General features: G+C 41.2%; 1 protein-coding gene across 3 annotated transcripts in view; it reads left to right on the forward strand.

Annotated features, from left to right (window-relative positions):
* The window catches only part of LSM14A (LSM14A mRNA processing body assembly factor), a 49,599-nt gene extending 45,427 nt beyond the window's left edge, over nucleotides 1-4,172 (forward strand). The window contains exons 10-11 of one of the 3 annotated variants that reach the window (XM_033127409.1): nucleotides 1,219-1,275; nucleotides 2,222-2,958. In XM_033127409.1, coding sequence (XP_032983300.1) covers nucleotides 1,219-1,242 — 24 coding nt within the window. In that variant the 3' untranslated portion in view covers nucleotides 1,243-1,275; nucleotides 2,222-2,958. Of the gene's footprint in view, nucleotides 1-1,218; nucleotides 1,276-2,221 lie in introns of all 3 variants that reach the window. The other 2 variants (XM_033127408.1, XM_033127410.1) reach the window with 2 other exon arrangements.
* The last annotated feature ends 13,674 nt before the right edge of the window (nucleotides 4,173-17,846 follow it).

Consider the following 17,846-nt stretch of genomic DNA (forward strand, 5'->3'; position numbering starts at 1 on the left):
GCTCCCGTTCACTGACCCGTCACAGTCTTGCCCAGGATTTACTCTGTCCTCAGAAACTTCTCTTCCTTCCTCCACTGATTTCTTCTATTTCTTACCTCCTGTGGTATCTGCTTTCATCACACATTTTAAATACATTCATTTTCCCTTTTGCATGTGTTTTGTTCTATATCACCAGCTAGATGGGAGCCCCTTGCTTGGCATTAGTGAATAGATAGATTCTACTTTCCACCGAAACACCTTGCTCAGCATGGAGCCATACGGGCTTGCAGTAAGTGCTTAGCATGCTGATTAGGAATACACTACTTTAGCCTTCAGTGAGGACAAGTTCATCAGTGTGGCTAGCCCTTGATTGTCCATTCCAAAGTTGAAGGACCCTTCTGTTTGCCATGAGAGCCCTGAACTTCTCAGGAGACGGTGCCTTCTAAATCATACCATCTGACACCTTTAAAGGTAGCAGTAATGAGTGATCACTATTACATAAAGGAGATTTACTTTCAGGGGTTAAACTCATTTCTGAAACAACATCTCATACTTCTCAGAGGTGGATGTCAGTGGCATTTGCAGCAGCCTTCGTGTAATGGTTGGCTTTGTTCTCTATGCTCTATTGGCATGATTCATTCCAGTTTTGGGGTGAGCATCAGCAATCTGGTTGTTTAGTGAAAACATGGGTAAGATATGATCGCTAATTTTTAGGACTCTTTAAAAATATTAGCCAAACTAGAACCTCTATCCCACCCTACCCCCAGTATATACTTAGGAAACCAAGGACCCAGAGCAGTTAACTGTCTTGATCTAGGTACAAGCTAATAAAGCCAAAACTCACTCTCTTTGACTTGCAGACCACTTTTCCTTAAGGACAATGTTAGAATCATAAACTTGTGTTGAGTTTGGTCCTATGGTTCGTTCTTTTTTGGCTGGGAGGAGATCAGGGCAGGATAATAAGAGGGCAGCCAGCTCCTATTTTATATGCTGCTGCTAAGATGTTAAGCCGCCAGGGTCGGTGAAACAGATTGCTCTCGGTTTGAGTCTGTTTCCCCTGAGGTCCAGAGACAATGAGGTTTCTGAAATGACTCAGCATGGTTCTCTCTCTCCCCTTTTCACCCTTTTCTTTTCTCTTTCCCTCTACCTCTGTCTCCCCCTTCCTTCTCCTCCCTTCTCTCCCTCTTTTCCTCTCTCCCTCTCTTTCTTGTCCCCTTCCCCTTTTTTTTAACCTTTCAGAAAACCACAGCTTTTGGACCCTAAAAGGTCTGGACTGATTGAACAGCTTTCTGAAAGGTAAAAAAAAAAAAAAAAAAAAAAATCAAGGCATGTGCCGGTTGGCTTTGGTGGGGGACAGCAGGGTCATCTTCGGCTTCATTCTTTCAGCACCAACTGACACCAGGCCATGTGTATTCCAACTTCATAACATCGTATGACTGGTTTGGTGTTGTATGCACAGATGAAGTGCAGTCTTTAACATAGGAAATGTGTGTTTCTAACAGGGTGAGAATCAGCAGGAAAAGTCGGGTGTGGTCACAGCTAGTCCTGAGGAAGATAGAATCCCCTGGCCCCCTGATGCTGGGTACAGGCCTTTGGCTGATGATTAGTCTCACGGCAACGTTAGAGACTCCTGGAGATGTTTTACTGCTTTCTCCCTCGTTACGTTTTAAAATTTCCCAGTCACCTCTGTGATTTTCAGAACTTATTTTAAATTTAAAAGTTATCCTTTAAAATGAATTTCTAAACCATGCTTTCTCCTCGCATAAAACTTTGGAGAAAAATGTTATTTTATTGTCTAGATTCTTTATTACTTAGTAAAGACATCAAAGACTTAGGCATTTTTAATTAATCTTCCAAAGTATGTTGTTGGTTGTATTTAATGAGTTTTAGTATGTTGAAGGTTTGATGAAGTTCTATTATTGTTCTTGAAGATTATTAGGATGGCAATCAAAGATAGTGAGGTTCGCCTATATCTTGGGGAGAGGGGTACGTTCTTGCTGGGACCAGCCCACAGCACCACTGCTTTAAACTCTACTAACTAGAAAAATGCAGTTAACAAATAATGAGCTCCTGCTGGGTGCGGAAGTTGTAAAAAGTGTTTCCTAGAAATCAGTGGTACAGATTTGTACATGAAAGTAAAAGGAGGATATATTTAAATGTGATGGAAAATATACTTAAGCAAATTAGAAGTACTTATTAACTAATAATTTGAAACATGAACTAATTTTTTTTTCCTTTTTAGAAAGACAACAAAGTTGCTGCGTAGTCTACAAACAAGTCTTTGAAAATAGGTGAATTTCTAGCTCTTCATGGTCCTGAGAATTGGTTTCAGTCTTTACCAAGAATGAAGAAGTGAATTCGCTGTATATTTGTCACCAGCACTGGGTTTCTTTGTTTGTTTGTTTTTCTGCTTAATTTCAAAGATACGATGCAGTTACTTTGGGGGTGGGGGGGATGGCTCATCTTCAAAAATGAGCATTAAATATATTTGGAATAGCAGAAGGTTAAGTAATTTCTTATGTATAGTTAAAGTAAAGCAGTAAGTACTTCAATGAGACTTATAAGTATTTTTTCATCACTGAAAGGATTTTTCTTATCACTAAATTGTATTTGGCAATTATTGCAAGTTGCCTGCAGATAGGGCCGTGATACTGTGTTTTGAGCCACAGAAGGTTGTGTGTGTGTGTGTGTGTGTGTGTGTGTGTGTGTGTGTGTGTGTGTCTTTCACCCTTTCTTTTTGGAAATCCTGTAATATCCCTTTTGAGGTAGCTTATTTCGTTAGTTAGGGTGCTGGATGGTAGAGAATTTTGTCAGTCAACTATGTATACACAGTAAATACTGTTTCTTAGGCAAAGGTAACTTTTTTATATAGTTGTAAAATTCCATTATATTCCATTGCCAAAGAAACATTAAGAACTTTGTATAGCTGTATAAAAAGCAACTAATTTTTTAAAGAATAAACATTTTAAAGTCAGCAAACATACTGTGTCCTTGCAGACGTTGATGTGCCGAGGAGCAGAGCTATGGGTGGGTCTTTTATTCATAGCTTTCCAGGATTCAGATTTTTAGTTTTATTTTGTTTTTTAATGTTTGGAACACAGCTGAAGATTTGATACATTCTTTTGTTATCTAAAAAGGTTAAATTACTTGTGCTCGTTATAAGAACTTCATTTTGTAGTATATGGCACATCACAGGATTTGTCCAAATAATAAATATTTTCAGTATAAAAATGTAAATAATCATAGATAAGAATGTACTTAGCTGTATTTTCAAATAAGTTACCCCCCCCCCTTTTAAGACAGTAAAACTAGGCATCAGTTAACCTGTTCTTCCTGATATGCCTGGAATTTTGTAGTGATATAAGTTGACTCATTCCATTATATTTCAGGAGGATTCAGAGTGTTAGAAATCATTTTGGCAACCTATGATATCATAGCACTGGTCTTTGGGCCTGTGACCCACAGGTAACTCAGTACAGAGTTCATTGCTAATTATAAATTACTAGTAAATCTTTTTGATATTTTAAGCTGTAGTGAAAATAAAAAGTCTGGCCACTTTTGTGTTTTTGTGAAGGCCATGGAATAAAGGGATCCAAAGATTTAAATATTTTTATCTCTTGATTTTTGTTAACTTTCTCCTTAAACTATTCAGTAGTGATAAAGATATGGAAAGCTGCACTGTGAGAGAATTGGAATATTTAAGGATGGCTGATATTTTTAATTTTAATTTTATATCTTTTGTATAGCTCTACAAGAAAATGTTTTGTAATTTGGTTTCATTATTAAGTTTGAGTACTTCGCAGCCATAATTTAGATAATATTGTTTAATACTGTTTGCTTGCATGTTAACAAAACCTTTCAGAGGACCCATAAATCATGATATTCGACACATTTCTGAGCCATTTTGAACATCAGAGCAAGTGCTATGGCTATTCCTGTGTAGACTGAGATGTCCTGGGCTGATTTCAAGAAGAAAAACTGTAAATACCAGTTCTACATGCTCTGAAAGTATGAATTCACGCATTTTCCAAGCCCTCTGGGTCAACTTGACTAGGGCATTTGGTGCCCCAATAATAACTGGCAGCATGGCATACCTGCAGTGCACCTTACAATATTAAAGCAAGGTTTTTATTCTGAGACAGAATAAAACTCTTCAATAAAAAACATGTTCGTCAAAGTTCTTTCTCTTTAAACAGTAATACAACAGAAACATAATGAGAGGCATCTTTTAAATGTCAGGTGGAATTTTGATCGTGTTTATGTTCCCTAAAAGAACCAAATTTCTCTTTTTCTAAGATTGATTTATTGTTATATGTGTTTAAGTAAAGGTGGAAAGCCTCCCCCTCTAGAGTGCACACCACACCTAAGTGAAAATCTGTGACAGGAGACAGCCAGGTGGGAAACCTCAGGCTAGAATGCGCCCTCTGTGGGCAGGCAGGTGCAAAAGAGAGAGGGAAGGGCTGACTACTCCTCAATTCACCTATTGAATGGACCATTTCTCCCTCCAAAACGGAACTTAATGTGAGGTGTAGGGAGAGAGGTCAGGAATGTTAATTTAGCTCAGTGGCTCCTAAACGGGTTGAACTGACATCCTGGGAACATTGAGGAATGTGAGGGGATGTGTTTTGGGTTGTCACAATGACTAGGGACCACCATTGGAATTTAAGAGTAGGGTCAGGGGTGGTAAATGTCCTACACTCTGCTGGACAGTGCCACATAATCAGTTATCCAGCCCAAAGTGCAGCAGTGGCGCTTCCCCTTTGAGAAATACTAGCTGACCATGCTCCACATGGAAAGACGTTGAGTGGGAATTAATTCTCCCCTCCCCACAAGTTTTTAAAAACACTAAATTTACATGGGACGTGAAAGAACAGGTATAAAGGGGACCTTACTTCTAGTAGCATTGTCAACAGTTTGGAAACCCGTTACCATGGTAGGAGTTACTGCTCCATCCAGTTCTCTCTCGGTGGCGCACAGGTGACTTATCAGAGTCATCCGAGTAGTATTTTTAAAGTACAGATTCTCATGTCCCACAGGTAGTGCGTCTGATTCTGAAGTTCTGTACTTGAACCTGGGAATCAGTCTAAGTCCCACAGATAGTTCTGATCGGCCAGGCTTAGAAAGACAGTTTAAAGCATCACGGCTGGTTCATCTACTCTAGCGCCCTTCCTTTCAGGGCCTTGTAGTTGCCTCAGTAGGAGGACTTTTTCATTTCCCCATCCTTCCAAATCCAGTGTATCCAGGTTGTGAATGGGACATGAAGAGAGGAAAAAAACTAAGTGGAAGGAGGGGGATTCCTACAGGACAGAATCGGGAACAGAGATTGAGACTGAAGTTTCCTCCAGGGTTTGCTTTGCGTCTTGGGACAGTTTTTATTCCTAATTTACAGGAAGTGGCTGTGTGTTGTGTCTGTGTCTCAGTTTTACATGGCTGTTGTCCCTGCCTCTGGATTAGAGACCTGACAGAAGCTGTTTCTTCTGCAAGCCCGTGTTAGTAGCTCAGACCTAAGCATGTCTGGATTCCGTCTTGCAGGATGCCCCTGCCTTACTAGTTTAGAGACTATAAGCTGATTTAAACTGACAGAGTGTCAACAATATAAAGTAATCAAGGTGAGTGATCTCTTCTTAAAGGAGCTCAGATGTCACCAATTTGCTTAGGTTGCCTGTTTTGACTCTGGTTTTTAAAGATGACGAGTATTAGTACAATTGGAATCAAACTTAGGGAAGTAAAGTAGTGCCATTTATCCCTGAATCAGAGGAAGCTAAATGGGGATTTGCTCAGAGCAGACTGCCTTAGCTTCTCCCAAGATGAAGACACAGGGACAATTTCTGGCAAGAGATATCCCAAGTAGCAGTTGGTCAAGTGAGGCAAGTAAAGGAGAGTGTAGCTTTGAGTAGTAGAGGCTCGGAGAGGCCAGCAGCAGCCAGCCTGTGTGCACTAAGAAGCAGATGCAGGTCGCAGTCCCTGCGCCTGGGGTAATCCCAACCGTCTGAGGACGAGTGATGCAAAGGTTCTTATCCTGTTTTTCAGAGTCAGTGTTAGTAAAAGCAAGCTTGTGGTTTGGAGACATTTATAAATCTGGCTCCAAGAGCACGTGGTGAGACTGAATGTAATGTGGTTTCTGTTCTGTGATGGTGCAGAGCCATGAGCCAGTGGTCTGGGTGTCCTTTACGTTCCAGCTGGGTTCACATTTAACAAACTTGGCTGACTGATAAAAATGTTCTTAGGTTTAGCTCATAAACATATCAAAATAGACCTGAATCTGATTCCAGTTCATAATGAATGTTGGTTTTAAGGAAATGCTTTAAAATGTGCTGTTGTCCAATGTTGTGGTTTATAAAGAAACAAAGCAGCTCTCTGTGAGACCAAAGCATATTTCTGTTCAATAATGAGGTTTTTGTAGGGTGACTCATACTTTAGGTGCACAGAAACAACGGAGAGCAGCCAGCAAGGAGCTCATAGCTCAGAAAGTTTCGCCTTTGCCTCCAGACTTGTAGAGCAGTCTGGGAGTAAGAGAGAGAGCAGAGTGCCAGCCTTGAGGGGGTATGAGAAGCCTGGGCCCAGGCAAGATCGTAATGAATTCCAGTAAATGGTCTGCAGTCATCCCAGTACAGAGGACAGAGACATGTTTACTAGAAGTCTAGAGTGTGCTTCTGTAATCCTGGTCCTCACCTAATCCTGATAATCCTTGGGTGTTAGCCTCGTGAAGGATTGTTGATGAGAATGCAAATCCCTACATTGCAATTCAGGATTTTGCTTGTGCCGAAATTGTTCTGTAAATGTTTTCTTTAGTGGTTGGTTGGATAATGGTTATCCCTTGTTCCAGTCCCAGTGTTTAATTGCATTTCTTTGTCCCAAAGTGAGCGCGGAGCCTTCCAGGTTGCAGTTTATGGTATTAGGTATAGTTTTGTTTTGTTTTTGTAAAAGTAATACATTATAAAAAGAATACAGGCAGTACTGAAGATGGTTTTTAAAAATAAATAAAAGAAGAAAAAAAATCGTCTACAATTTCACCACCCAGACTTAACACTATTTGAGTGTATATTCTGCCTGGCGTTCTGTACAGGTGTGTGCTTGTCAACCAAAATGGATTCATGGTATATGTACTGTTGTGAAACTTGCGTTTTCACATACATTGAGCAGCACCGTTTTGTTTTGAAATATAATATGCATACAGAAAAGTAAACATATCACAGTGACAACATAACAAGCACCCAGATTAGAATCAATATTAACAATATCCCCAGAAGTACCACACACAAACAACTAACTTGCAGTCGCCCCCTGCATGCTCAAAGGTAACTACTATCCTCACTTCTAACAGCACAGGTTGCTTTTCTTTGTTCTTTATATAAATGGAATTATGATAGATACTTTTTTGTACTTAGCGTCTGCTCAATATTACGTTTGTGGGAGTCGGCCATGTTGCATTTGGCTGTGGGCTTCATTTTCATTGCAGTATAATATTTCATTTTGTTAATAGACCACAATTTATCCATTCTGTTGATGCCACATTTGCGTAATTTCTAGCTTTTGGCTGTTAAAATAATGCTGGCAATGTCTTTTCCTCCACAAGAGAAGCCAGAGCTAGAGCCGGTGAGAGGAACAGATTGACACTTTTTGGGGTATGGTGAAAGACAGTGCCCGGCTATGGTGCCACTCTATACCAGTGTGCTACTGCAAGTGATTTGTTGCTAACCATAAAGTACCAGAAAACCCTGATGTGCTATCAATGTAGACATAGATGTATATAGTAGAGCAGATTCAGGGTTAATCCTGTGAAAGGACACTGCTCCCACCACGATTCTCTCAGTGGTAACATTTTCTTGCCCTACAAACCTGTGTTTCAGATGTGGGCTTGGTATCCTTGCTTCCTCCCCTCTTCTGGTAAAACTTCTATTACTCTTGAGTCTCATGTGATCCTCTCACCTGATTTGATCTTACTACTGCCCGTCAACTTGAAAAACCTGATACCTGACTTCGTCTTCTTCTACACTTCTGTCTTCCCAAATGACTTCAGCTTCTGTGTTGGGATTCTCCAAGATAACCATACTCGTGGCTATGATTTCTTACAGCTAAAAGATAACAAAGCAAGCTTGGCAAAGGGAAAAGATGAATAGGCAAAGTTGAATAGGCAAAGTTGGAAGAAAACCAGACTCAAACTTGCAGAGGGGACTTTGAAAGGAGTCACACGAAATATCCCCCCAACAATGAGTTGTTGCAACGTGTAGAATGTTGTGTACCAGGGAAGTTCATTAGAGACTCCTTTCCCAGGGTTGTGCTTTGGGGCTGGTTATGTAGGCACTCTTGGCTTGGCACAGACCAAAATCCCAGACTCCCAGAAGTAATGCACAAGTAAACCACATTGTTTGTACAAACACTTTAGGCACAGTGAGCCGCTTTTATCAGTTCTGGGAATGGTGGGAACCCTCCTGAAATCCAAGTTTCCAGATGTCAACCTAGGGCCCAACTTGTAAGCAGGCCTTATAAAGAATAGCACTCAAGCCTGCTATGTACCCATCCCACACCCTGGTTCCTCCCGTTCCTGATCCTGTGATCTTTTCCTCTCATCCCCTTCCACCCAAAGCTGTGGACACAGCTGGACCTTATCCATCAACCTCAAGTGCATCACCTCTGAATCATGGATTCAGTCACCCCACACTTTGATCTTCCAACTGGCTTGCTCAAGAAATGACTTTTTTTTAAAGTACAGTGAAAAAAAAAACAGTTATCTAACCACTCCCTTGCTCAGTAACTCTTTTTAGCCTGGTGCAGACCTCCAGGTCAGGGATCTTTCTATTTTGGATTCCTTAGCTCCCTCCTTTTTTTTGCTTTCCCCACCACCATCTCCAACCAGCCTAGACTGCATGACCCTCTATCTTGCAAATACCCTAAACTCCTCTCTAGCTTCTTGTGCTCCCGCCTGAAAGCATCCCCCATCCACTTTGTCAGCGTTCACCCAGAGGGCTGAGTCCTGCGGGTGAGAAATCACAGCTGAGGAACTTAGTACCACTGTAAATCTGATGACTGCTCTCTGCCGGGCCCACGACAGTTGCCAGCAAAACTTAGTACTTTTCTGTAATCCCTTCTTTGCTGTCAGCAGCAAATGGCTTTGCCATCTATTTCAAAGAGAACTAGAGGACATTGGAAAGAAACTGCCTCAAGCACTTACACCACACTATAAACCAACCTCGTCTACATCCAGCCTTTTCCTGGTGACCCTATAAAAATAGAGGAAAAAAACATCAAAAAACTGCATGTGCTCCAGCTCCCTAATTCCCACCATTGCCAGACTTAATCAGTTTACCTCTTTTTCTACCTATATCTTCAACTTCTTTATAATGGATCCTTTCTAGTTTTGTTTATGCTGACATATAACATATTAATGGATTAATCATATATTAATATATAATTGTAATTATGTAGCATATTTACTCCTATTATTTATGTAGCACACGAACTCCTATTATTTTAAGAAAATAATACTTGAATCCAGTTCCCATGTAGCTCTTTACCTGTCAAGATGCCTGATCTCCCTTTCACTTCTTAACCCACTTGATCGACACCTTTTGGTCAGTTCCCCAGTGATCTCCAGTGAGCCTTTCCAGTTTTCCTCCCTTGGTTGCTTTACAGAAGCATTCTGTACAATTGACCACTTCCTTCTTAAAATACTCTTAACGTTCCTGGCTGCCATATTCATCTGGTTTTCCTCCTCTAGCTGCTGCTACTCAGTCTGTTTACCTGATTGTTCCACCACCCCATCTTGAAATGATTGTGTTCTTCAGAGTTCTGCTTCAGCTTTTTGCTCTTTTAAGCTGCATTCTTTCTGGCATCAATCCCTCTGACCTTAACTATATGGTGTTATTTTCAAATTCATAAACCTAGCGCAGATCTCTTCTGAGCCTAGATCTGACCTCTTGCTAGCTGTATTTGAAGGTCTTATAGTAGTTTCTGAAGTTGAATGTTTCCCTCTACTTTTCTTCAGTGTTCTTGATCCCAATATGTAGCAGCACCATCTACTCAGCTGAGTATGCCAGAAATCCGGAAGTCACCTTTGACACTCCCTTTCCTTCAATTGCACCATCATCACACCTGTTACGAAGTGCTGTCAGTTCTACTTCCTAAATATATCAATGCCTCTTTTATTTTAAAAAAAATGTTTAATTATGTTCATAGGAGATATGTGTGCACGTATGTGTTCTAATTTAAACCCCTCAGATAGGTTTATAAATGAAAGCCAGCAGTCGTGCTGATAATCTTACCCCTTCCCACCCCTAGTCTTCTGGTTTCAGTTTTGCTGATTTTCTATGGGAAAGGGGAAATAGTTGATGCAACAAATATTTGAGCCCTTACTGTGGAAGAGGTAAAGTTCCAACTGCAAAGTAGCAGCAGTGAACAAAACAAACCCAGCCTTTATGGGAGCTTGTATTCTGGAGACAAATGGGTAAAACATGTTGATGCTTGTACCATGTTTCTCTGAAAATAAGACCTAGCCGGACAATCAACTCTAATGTATCTTCGGGGAAAGAATTAATATAAGACTCTGTCTTATTTTACTGTAATACAAGGCTGGGTATTACATAAGACTGGGTCTTACAGTAATTTTTGCTCCAAAAGATGCATTAGAGCTGATTGTCCAGCTAGGTCTTATTTTCGGGGAAACATGGTACTGCTCTGGAGAAAAAGCCAGGAAGGGGAACAAGAAAGAATGTTTGCGCTGGAGAGGAGATTTCTGCTTCCAATTTAAAATAAATTAGGGAAGCTGACATTGGAGAAATGACTCAAGAAGGTGATTGGATATTCAAACAGAAGAAATGGTATCTGCAATGTTCCTGACACAGTAGTGAAGCTAGCATGGCTGGAGTGGAGTGAGGGAGGAGGTGACAACAGGTTAGAGAGTAAGTGGAGGTCAGGCAGGGAGTGGAGGCAAGTGTCGTGATCGTTGTTTATTCTGAAGTGGAAGCAATTGGATTTGGAACAGAGGAGTGACAATCTGACTTATTTTAAAAAGAATCTCGGGCTACTGGGTTGAGAATAAACTACATGTCGTAGGGCAAGAAGCAGGGAGTCCAGCGTGGTTCTCCCTGCGCCCTGGCAGTGGGAACATGGAACCTGGACTTCCAGTCCTGAATCTGTTGCAGAGGCCATTGTGGTGGAGCCCTCTGGTAGAGGGGCCAGTGGTGTCCTCAGGAGATTGACCCTCTGGCCCAGGCCTTAATGTACACATTCACACAGTTAAACAATAAATAATAGGATACAGTCAAAAGTCTTCCTCTTCTCAGTGTCCCTCAGACTTAGCGTAAAGATACCCTCCCCACGTGGAGCTAGGGTGTCCCAGTTTTTGCTAGTACAAACAGTGCTGAAATGCACCTTCATGAGACACTTCACAAATAGGTGAATTTATCTGTAAAATCAATCCAGTAACTGGAAATCTGGATAACAGGAGACATAGCTTTGTAATTCTAACGTTTCTGTATCCCCCTCAATAAAGATTATAGCAATTTAAACTTGAACCAGTTTTTAGGGGTACCTATTGTCCCATATTGGCAATAGTACGGTGTTATCAAACTTTTGAAAATCTTTGCCAGTCTGATAAATGTAAAATGTTATCTCAGTGCCCCATGCATGTCACTTTGTGTGAGGTTGAACATTTTTTCATAAATTTGAGTTATTAGTACTTGGTTTTCTGTGAACTTTATATAAATTTGTTTGATTATTTTTCTCCTCAGATGTTAATCTTTTTCTTAGTTATTTACAGTTCTTATTAGGGAAAAAAAAAATTTTAATTAAAGTTTATTGGGGTGACAATTGTTAGTAAAGTTACATAGATTTCAGGTGTACAATTCTGTATTACATCATCTATGAATCCCGGGGAAGAAATTTTAATTGAATAATACCTATACATTACTGCAAATGAAAGAAAATAGTATAGTACTTCTCTTCCTTAAAAGCATATACTTTTAACTGTTTATCTGTATTCTGGAAAGAATTCCTCTCCAAATTGTGTGTGCGTGTGCATGCGCATGTGTGTGTGTGAGAGAGAGAGATACCCACATCCCCCTTTTACTAATATGACAGTAGGAAGAGCCTATACAAACTGTTCTTTACTTTTTTCCCCACCAGTTTATCAACTGCAGACCACCAGATACGAAGATACACTGTCTTCATACACACACACACACACACACACACACACACACGCACACAGATTCACACATCCTTGCTCTGTATTTTATTAATATACTTACCATAATACTTGATTATAGTTAATATGTAACACTACAACTAAGTAAATATCATGAATGAGCTAAGTAGTATAAATCCCATCTATATTTCCTTTCTTACCAAATGTTTTATTCTTCCTGCCATTAACAATTGCCGTGTTTACACATGTTGGTTGACTTTAAAAGCTGAAAACTAATAAACAATATTCTGCTATGATTTTGTAAGGTTTCCGCCGCACAGAACCAAGTGGTCTGCCTTCCCTACAGTTCTAATCATCAGTGCCAGTCCCCATGTCCTTTCACTAGGTCTCCCTCTTACTCAGATATAAGAGCTGTCAAATCCTTCCATTGTGTCTTAGTTTTTCCTCATTTTCTTAACTTCTCCTGATTGTTAATCTTGATCTCCTTCCTGTAGTACACTTTATTCAAATATGGGAGGAAGCAGAAGAGTTAGTTTCCCTGGAGCTGTGTGTGTGGCCAGGCTTTGTCACCTGACAGGGTTTGCTTTAAGGTAGTGATCTTTATCCTTCAGATCTCTGAATTCCAAAGGTCTTGTTCAGAGGTGCCAATATTCCCAGATCCCACAGATACCTACAGAGAAGTCTTCCTTTTACTTGTTTGTTTTGCCTCGGAGGATGTGGCCTAATTATAGATCATTCTAATTGCAGCAGTGAGAAACAGGATTGTTCACTGCTTGTTGTACAGTCAGACCTTAGATTAGGGTTCCTGTTTTCAAGCCTCCTCCTCACTTTTGTCCTGTCATACCTCCATACCTGCTGCCTAAGAGTCTGAAACATTTCAGAGTTCCAAGCAAGTGGCTCCTCCTGCACAATAGCCCTCCGGGGCTGGTGCCGGTGGCAGCACCCTCTGCTCTGCCCTAGGTCACCATACTTCTTTCATCTGTTCTCATCAATCTAGAAATTTGTTGAAAAATACCTCACAGATTCCTCCTTGTCCAATTCTATTTATATTATAAATATCATTTGGTTTATTGACATTTTAATATAGTCTTTTTAAAAAGAAAAGAAACATTTGTAATTGGTTTACCATCTTGAAGCAGGAATCTGCCTCTAGTGTGAAACACCTTCAGTTCTTGCCGGTGGTGTTCTCTCTTCATGGGTCTCCCTGCATCCACACAGCACAAATCATTTTCCATGCAGTAGCCAGAATGAACTTTGGGGAACACAAATCTCACTGTCAAATTAGACAGAAGGCATCTGATCTGGAGGCCTCAAGAGATGGTGTCCACCTGGAAATCATTTTACGGCATCTAGTCTGATAAGGATGTGATCGTGGCATCAGCCAGCCAGACCCATACTCACAAGAGCCAGCCCCTGAGCAGGGCCGCCTCTCTCCCCAAGGCCACAGTCCTGGTCGAGGCTTCTGAGTCACAGATCTAAAAATAAGTCACAGGGCTATGAGCTAGCAGGGCAGCTGCACACCTCTGGTTCTGTGGCCTGCCCGTGTTCAGCAGCCATGAGTCCCCATGTCTAATGCTGCCACTTCTCTGGACAGCCTAGAGATTCAGCTCAGCTTCCACGTGGGCCTCGGAGCTGCTCATAACCCAGCAGGGCTTATCTCTGGGTTGTGAACGACCAGAACCCCAGGCCGATTCTCTGCAAGTGTCTAAAGGGCTTCTTGACAAAGCGAGAAATGCCAGGCCAACCCATACTTACTAGTACAACCTCTCCCTGGATGTATCCTTGGATCAGATGCCTCCCTGTGTCTGGATTCCAGATTGTCGCTGGATTTGCTCTGCAGCTTTCATCAGCCTAGGTCATGACATGCTGAAAACATACCTAGTGTCTGTCTGGGCTAGCTTACTTCTCTCTTCCAGCTGCTACTTAGGTTAAATCTGGAAATCCTAGAGCCTTTAGACTTCCATTGAACTGAGATGGGACACTGTCCTGGTGTCTGTCTGTAGCATGGTCAAATGAGCTGCTTTTTCTTTCCTCAGGAAAGGAAAGGAGCTGTCAGACATGCTCATTTTTGTATTATCCCAACTTGAACTTACCTTGTTCTCATTTGAGGCAGAGAAGTATAGAATCAAATATTAGTGAGCACAAGTAATGTCTGTCACAGCCAACTACCAGAAAAGGACAGCCAAATGACCTGGCAATGATACGCCTAAGGAGACTTGGTGGAAAGGCTGGCAGTACCCCCACGACTGCGGGCATGAGTCCCAGCGTGCCTTCTAGAGCAGGCTAACATTTTCATGTTTGATTCCCCACCACCACCACCAAATGAACAAACGGTGTGCACACAGTCTTCAGCCTTTCAAAATGAAAGAGGAGAGAGAGAAAAAAAACTCTAAGCAAATTAGGAATGGATGGAAATTTCCTTAATCTAATAAAGGATATTTACCCAAAAAATGTATAGTCAACATCACATGTAATGGTGAAATACTGAACTCTTTTTCCTCTTGAGACGGGTGTCAAGTTTACAACTACAATTAATAGGTGAATTATCAACATACAAAAAATCAGTTTCTATATACAAGCAACAAACAATTGGAAAATGCAGAGTTAAATATTACCATATATAATAGTACCCTGCCAAAAACCAAATCCCTAGCAATCTAATGAAAGATGTGCAGACCTCTACATTGAAAACTATAAAACATTTCTGAGAAAAAGAGCATATCTTCAAGACCTTGTACTAGGCAAAGAGGACACAAAAAGTGATAACCATAAAAGATAAAAAAAATTGATAAACTGAACTTCATGAAGACTAAAAATTTATCAAAAGACATCAAGAGAATGAAAATGGGAGGCACAGCCTCGAAGAAGAAATTTACGTTATGTAAAATCTTCCATCAAAGGGTTCATAACCGGGAATATATATAGAACTGAAAATCATTTTCAGAGGGTGACCGGTTAGCTCAATTGGTTAGAGCATGATGCTGGTAGCACCAAGGTTGCCAGTTCGATCCTCGCATGCGCCAGTGTGAGCTGTGCCCTCCTTAAAAAAAATAAAATCATTTTTAAAAAAAATTAAAAAGGACCAAACAATTCAATTTTTTTAATCTTTAACACACAATAAGTGAAGATATTCAAATATCTAATAAACGTATGAAAGGTTCTTAACACTGTCATCAAAGAAATGCAAATTAAAGCCACAGAGAGAGCCCCACAAAAATGAAACTTTTCTTAAAAGACCATAATGTCAAGTGTCAGGAAGTGGATGAACTGAGACTTTAATAGTGAGAGTGTAAATTGCTTCAGTCACTTTGGGCAGTATCTCCTAAAACTAATGGGCAGTATCTCCTAAAGCTGAATACATGTATTTATGACCCAGCAGTTTCCCTTGGGTACATACCCAGTAGAAGTGACTGGCTTGTGTCCACCAAGAGACTGTACAAGAATGTTCACAGTAGTCATAATAGCCGAAACCTGAAAATAACATGAATGTCCAACAACAGTAGAATAAATGGTGGTATGTTTATCAATGGAATACAGTGAAAAAAATTAAAACTTGCTTTACAGCATAAATGAATCTCAGACATCATGACTGAAATAGACCAGACACAAAAGAGTACATACTGTATGACTCCATTTACATGAAACTCAAAACCGGTAAAACTAATCTATGGCGATAGAGATGAAATAGTAGTTATCTTTGGAGAAGGCAGGGCCTGCTAAAGTGCTTTATATCTTGATTGGGGTGGTGGGTATAGTATATATATACGTAAGTGAAAATTTGAACTGTGTACTTAAGATTTGTGTGCTTTGTGTAAATTAAATGTCAATATATTGGGCCGACCCGGTGGCTCAGGCGGTTAGAGCTCCATGCTCCTAACTCCGAAGGCTGCCGGTTCGATTCCCACATGGGCCAGTGGGCTCTCAACCACAAGGTTGCAGGTTCAACTCCTTGAGTTCCGCCCCCTGCAACTAAGATTGAACACGGCACCTTGAGCTGAGCTGCCTCCTGGATGGCTCAGTTGGTTGGAGCGCGGGCTCTCAACCACAAGGTTGCCAGTTTGATTCCTCAAGTCCCGCAAGGGATGGTGGGCAGCGCCCCCTGCAACTAAAATTGAACACGGCACCTTGAGCTGAGCTGCCACTGAGCTCCCGGATGGCTCAGTTGGTTGGAGCGTGTCCTCTCAACCACAAGGTTGCTGGTTTCTACTCCCTCAAGGGATTGTGGGCTGTGCCCCCTGCAACTAGCAACAGCAACTGGACCTGGAGCTGAGCTGTGCCCTCCACTACTACTAAGACTGAAAGGACAACTTGAAGCTGAACGGCACCCTCCGCAATTAAGATTGAAAGGACAACAACTTGACTTGGAAAAAAAAAGTCCTGGAAGTACACATTATTCCCCAATAAAGTCCTGTTCCCCTTCCCCAATAAAATCTTTAAAAAAAAAATATCAATATAAAAGATACATGGAAGAGGACCTTGGATTCTGCCCATTGCTCTGCCCCCTTACCACACACAGGACCCCTGAGTGCCCCTGAGTGCCTTGCTAGCTCCCTCTGCTTCTGCACTCCCCACCCCAGTGCTGTGGAAACAGATTTTTGTGTCAAACTCTCCAGTGACTTTCTGTTTTCTCTTAAGGGCCTGCCTTGGAAGATCTAGTCCCTGGGAAACTCCCCTAGCCTTCCCTGGCTTCCTAAAATGAGCCAAATCCCTTGCTTCGGAGCCTTTGCACAGGCAATTTTTTCCACCGGCAGATCTCTTCCCCAACTATGTAACGGCTTCTCATTTTTCAAAAGTCAACTTAATCATTACATTTTCAGGGATGCCTTCCAACACCTTCCAGAATGCGTGAAGCTCTCCTTTCAATAGTCTTCTAGCTCTCCACTTTTTCTTCCTGTCCTAATTGTGCTTGCATGTTCATGTTATGTGTATCTTTGTCATTTTTATTTGTTCAAATCTGTCTTCCCCATCAAGTGGGCATAATGATCACTTTTGTCTCGTTCACCACTTTATCCCCAGTACATGGCAATGTGCCGGGTCCACAGTAGGTGCTCAGAAATTTGTTGAAGACATGATGACGTCATTTAGTGAATTCTTGCTGTTTGCTATATGCAGCACCAAATGCTGGAGATGCAGGTGAGTACAAGATGGATATTGTCCAAGCTCACAGCCTAGAAGGGGCAAAACTTATAGTTTTGTGAGACAAATACTATGACTGGTAAAGTATAGAATTGGGGATTTTAGAGAAGTCTTCCTGGAGGAGGAGGCCCATGAGATCATGCTTTCAAACAACTTAGAGCCCCACAACCAGCGGCCCGTTCTGGGAGGGAGCCAGACTTGTCACAGCTTCTGGACTCAGTTCTCTTGGATTTGCCTGTAACTGCGCCTGTGCAGATGTGGAAACAACTTGAATTGCTAATTTTATGAGATCCCAGGATTTTTGAGAAGTAATCTCATTTCTTCTTACTGAGCTGATAGACTTTATGCGAGGTGATGTTTTACATTCAGGATTTCTCCATATATTTTTAAGGCCACCTGGCTCCCTTTTCAGTAAACCCAATCTGCTTGGTGACTCTTGTAGGTGTTGGCTGGTCGGAAGCTCAGAGCTAAGGTAAGTCCGAGGTGGCTTTTAGTTTCATCAGCTCCCTCTGAGATCCTCATTGTTATCTCAGAACTGGTTGGTGTTGCACAGACTCATTTGTTGCAATGTACAGTGATCACGCTT

This window comes from Rhinolophus ferrumequinum, chromosome 15 (assembly GCF_004115265.2).
Source record: "Rhinolophus ferrumequinum isolate MPI-CBG mRhiFer1 chromosome 15, mRhiFer1_v1.p, whole genome shotgun sequence".
NCBI lineage: Eukaryota > Metazoa > Chordata > Mammalia > Chiroptera > Rhinolophidae > Rhinolophus > Rhinolophus ferrumequinum.